The sequence below is a fragment of the Octodon degus genome, unplaced genomic scaffold (assembly GCF_000260255.1).
Source record: "Octodon degus isolate 3935 unplaced genomic scaffold, OctDeg1.0 scaffold00014, whole genome shotgun sequence".
NCBI classification, from domain to species: Eukaryota; Metazoa; Chordata; class Mammalia; order Rodentia; family Octodontidae; genus Octodon; species Octodon degus.
Window position 1 is genome coordinate 149,196 of NW_004524590.1, and position 4,870 is coordinate 154,065.

The 4,870-nt window shown below is 43.8% G+C and overlaps 1 protein-coding gene across 1 annotated transcript; it reads right to left on the reverse strand.

Moving 5' to 3' along the window:
* Positions 1-2,024: 2,024 nt before the first annotated feature.
* LOC101570737 (aurora kinase A-like) lies at positions 2,025-3,586 on the reverse strand. The gene is given in 3 exon segments (XM_023709727.1): positions 2,025-3,324; positions 3,327-3,368; positions 3,371-3,586. Coding segments are annotated over 3 exon segments (1,314 nt in total). The 5' UTR covers positions 3,582-3,586; the 3' UTR covers positions 2,025-2,263.
* Positions 3,587-4,870: the final 1,284 nt, after the last annotated feature.

Genomic DNA, 4,870 nt, shown 5'->3' on the forward strand with positions numbered 1-4,870 from the left:
TTTCAAATTTTATCCTTAATTATTATATTATAATTTTTAAAGATTTCTTCAATTTTAGGCTGATGCTTCCAAACAAAAGATTGTATCTTTAATTTTTATCTAGTTTTTGATAGTTTTTTTTTTGGCAGTGCAGTAAAGAGATAGAAAAGATAAAGAAGTCTTTATTAACTCCAAAGATATAGAGAGGATTGAGGGCAGAGGGATCAGGTAGATCCTCCAGCCTGAGAAAAAGCAAGCTGGCACTTTTCTGGATTTTTGCTAGGGGTGGAGCTTGAGGGGATATTTAGAAATCTCTGAGGAGCTGGTTGGGGTCTTTCTTGTGATGGTAGGAAAGATGAAAGAAAGCTGCATCCTGGGCTTGTTTGGAGAAGCAGGGAGGTGGTCTCTGGGAAGAAGATAAGCTGATGTGTTAAGAGCTTCAGCCATGTTAGATGACCACCGTAATAACTCAGCAATTCATACTAAGGCCCCAATCTATCAGTTTTCAGGATGAAAATTTCATAGCTATCATTACACATGGGATGACTAAGAAAAAACCATTTTCCTGAGAAAGCTGCAGAATAGACCAGGCCCAGTGGCAAGTAATCACACTGTGTCACTAGACTGGTGTCTCCTGAGATGACAGTCACTCTGGTGGTGTAATGTCAGTGCTGCTCAGAAGCACTTAAGACCGAATCACCCACATGTGTCAGTACTGGACACCAAAGCTGCATATCTGAGAAGTAAGCTTAGAAGCTACACTTTAAAAGATTTATTACATATGGGAAACCCGGCTCATCTTATTATTTGGCAATTACATCTCAGTATCACAGTAGCAGAGCTGAAGCACAGCTAGTGCTCTGGCTGTCATCTGGGGGACAGGGTCTGAACTGTGTGGCCAGGCCCCTATTTAACAAGCAGCTGCCTTCCCAGCTGCATGTCCCCACCCTGCCCCTTCCCTGCTCCCCCTGGAAGGCTGCTTCTGAGCTGTCACATCCTCTGTCCCGCTCCTCTCAGGCTGCCTCCCTTGCTCTGCTTACTGAGCCCAAGGCCCTGTGACTTGGTCCTAAATCCCATCCTTTTCAAGGCAAATGCCATGTGTTATTTTTAAAATTTTTAAAATTTTTTTGAATGGAATAATTTTGGGCCTCCAAAATTACAATAAATCTAATAAATAATAAAGTCAACATCTCAAGTGTGAGGAGTTTTACTTCTTTTGAATGCCTCTCACTCTCAAAGTTTTCCCAGTTTGGACCATCCCCTTTAAAAAAAAATAGCTGTATGGTCACCCATCTGCCATGCTCCACCTGTTCTTTCATATGGTGGTATTTGATATTTTATTTCTGTTTTTTGATGGAGTCTCAAAATTAACTCTTAGTTCCCCTTTCAATTCATTTTTCTATGACTATTTACTCTTCTATTAAGCTATAAAATGTTGTGGCTGCTGGCAAATATTTTCTCATTGGTCAAGCTTTTTTTTTAATTTTTTTTTAACATTTATTTATTGTTTGTGTGGGGGGGGGCAGCTCAGCCCACCAGGGTCTCAGATGGCTGGCATGTGGTGCTGGGGCATCGAACCGCGGTCCCTGTGCTTTGCCAAGCTTGTTCCAAGTAGGTGCTTTAGACCACTGAGCCATTTCTCCAGCCCCGGTCAAGCTTTGTTTTTCAATTTTTTTTTTTTTTTACTCCAGGTAGATCAGTATATTTATTTATGCATTTAACAGGTTTACACACATGCCATAACTCCAATGTGATAAAATGCCCTAAACATTTATAAAAAGTTCTGAGACATCGGGCCGCTTGTGTATCCCATGCAGCTCCTGAGACAGAGGTAGAGCATGTGTTCTATTTCATAGTGGTTAAGGACGACCAGAAACCCGGTCAGGCTTAACAGGGTCAATGAACGATGAGAGCATTGCAGCGTGATGCACAGAAAGGACATCATACAGAAAGCTTCAATACTTAAAATACTCATATTCATTCCAACTCCTTTCCCAGGTCTGACCACGCAATAAGTTACACACACACTCAAGTTCTTAGTTACTGTGTAGCGCACTCGCTGATTCAGTCAGAGGAAAGCGGTCACTTTCCTGACAACCAGACTCCGAATTCTCACATAAGGACCCCGGCAAGGGCTGTGCATATGGCTGCCGCTGAGTCCTGCCTCTGTGTATGGACCTGGTCAAAGCAGCATGATTCTTGAGGCCCCTTCACAGAGTGTCACGTTTACTGCAGGGGAGCTTTGTGAACAGGGGCCAGGGCGCTGCAGGCTCAGTGTGAGAAGTTAACACCTCTGTGGCCTGTGCACGGAGCAGGAGTCAACAGTAACGTGGCTCTGGGAGCACGTCCCCAAAGGTTCCACAGCAGCCCTGCTCCAAGGACCCTGCCCCTTGCACGACCAAGATAACTTGCTGGCTGCTGCTTGGCTTTTCTGGCAAGGTGATGGCTTGGTGGAATTTGCTGTGATCCAGGGGTGTTCAAGCACTTCACTAAGAGTTGGCCTCTGGCTTGGATTATGCTTGAGCAGCCTCAAAATGAAGTCCCGGGCTACCTCTGTCACAAAGTCAGGGAATGTATATTCAACCCGTGATATCCTTTTGTAGGTCTCTTGGTGAGTGTGCGCCTCAAAGGGAGGGTTCCCGACCAAAAACTCATAGCAAAGGACTCCCAGGCTCCACAGGTCCACCTTCTCATCATGCATCCGGCCCTCGATCATCTCGGGCGGCAGGTAGTCCAGGGTGCCACACAGAGTGGTCCTCCTGGAGGATGGAGCGTGTGCCGACCACCCAAAATCTGCAATCTTCAACTCTCCAGTTGATCCCAGCAGCAGGTTCTCTGGTTTAATATCTCTATGAATAACTCTCTTGGAATGACAGTAAGACAGGGCATTTGCCAATTCTGTGATATACATAGCGGTTCTCTGCTCATCAAACTTAGAGAGCTTCTGCAGTTCCCGATAGACCGTTCCAAGTGGTGCATATTCCAGAATTAGATAAACTCTTGTGGCATCATGGAAATAGCCATACAGCCTGAGGATGTTGGGGTGCCGAAGGTGGGACTGTATTTCCACTTCTCTCCTGAGCTGATGTTCCACCCCTGCTTTCTCCAGCTGAGCTTTAAACAACACTTTCAGAGCAAGGATAAACTTGCTTTGTTTTTCTCTTGCCAAATAAACATTGCCAAACTTCCCTTTACCTAGTGGGCGACCAATATCAAAATCTTCCAAAGTCCACTGTCTCTTTTTTGAGTCTTCATTTTTCAGTTTTGATTCCACTTCTTTCTTAGGATGATCTCCGGAAGCCACCGGCTGGGGCTGCTCTCTCTTCTGAGAGTTGTTCACCGGCAGGGGGCAGGACGGGGTCCGCTGGTGACCTGCAGCTGCCTCTGCACTGCTTCTGAGTACCGACAAGCATCTGTGCTTGAGAAGGAACCCACTGGGGAGCATTGGAAGGACACAGGACCCGCTGGGTCTGGCCACTGCTTCCGGTTGATGGGTGCTGAGAGGGAAACGGCTGCGTTGCCAAGGCACACTTCAGACGGTCACCCAGGGGAGCGGTGGCCTTTACAGACCTTGAAATGCAGTTTTCTTTAACTCTGTTCATGATGCCAGCCCACCGGCTCTCCTCCACCTTTTTTTAATTTTTAAAGAGAGTACATGCCAGTGAGGTGGAAGACCCAATACTATCATGGACTACTGAACTCCTTTATAATATTTCGCTGAGTTTACACCCCTATAATATTCGAATAACGGAACTTAACAAAAAAAAGGGATACAGATGAATGTCCATTTTGTATCAGTGTATTCAAAGTGGTTAGGATAGATATATAGTTACATTCTCTTAATGAATAGAAGGATTTGTTCTAATGGTGTTTGTAAATAGGATATCATGTCCGCATCTTGTACAGCAATTAACCACTAGGAAGAATGTATGCAATGTGTTAATTTTTGAAACTGTCCTACCAATTTGGTTTGAAACTATCTCATTGCATTTGTTTCTCAATAAAATTATGGGAAAAAACACAAAAAAAGAGTACAAAATAGTATTTTTAAAAAATTTTATTTATTTGTGTGTGTGTGTGTGTGTGTGTGTGTGGCCAGCTCAGCCCACCAGGGGGCGGGGCTGGCTGGCATGTGGTGCTGGGGGATTGAACCGCAGTCCCTGTGCTTTGCTAAGCTTGTTCTAAGTAGGTGCTTTAGACCACTGAGCCATCTCACCAGCCCCCAAAATAGTACTTTTTTATGAACAGAATATATCTATTGGGTGAAAGAAAGCTCCTGTCCGAGAGAGGGACAGCAAGTGGGCCCTGAGGAGGTGGCCCCCACAAAGTAGTATTAAAACAGAAAAATTTCAAGTAATACAGAATTTCACTTAACAAAGTAATATGAATTTCACAGCATTTGTTATAATGCATAGTGTTGGCTTCCAACTAGTATTCATACTACCAGACATATACATACAAAATTAGAAGAAAGAAAATATAAGAAATTAAGAAGAGAAAAATGACAAATAATTGAAAAAAGAAGGCAAAACAAATTAAACATTATCTGCTCCTTTGTGCTGGGCCAAACTTTAATCAAACTTCCAATACTTCTCTTAGCACCCCTGTGCCACTAAAAGAACCCCACTTTAGCAAAGAGCTCTGCTGCACCCATCTAACAAGAACCTTCAGGGGGCTGGGGAGATGGCTCAATAGAATAAGCACTTGCCTGGCAAGCACAAGGGCCTGAGTTCAATCCAGTTCTGCCAGAAGAAGAAGAAGAAGAAAGAAGAAAGAAGAAAGAAGAAGAAGGAGAAAGAAGAAGAAGAAAACAAGAAGAAGAAGAAGAAGAAGAAGAAGAAGAAGAAGAAGAAGAAGAAGAAGAAGAAGAAGAAGAAGAAGAAGAAGAGAA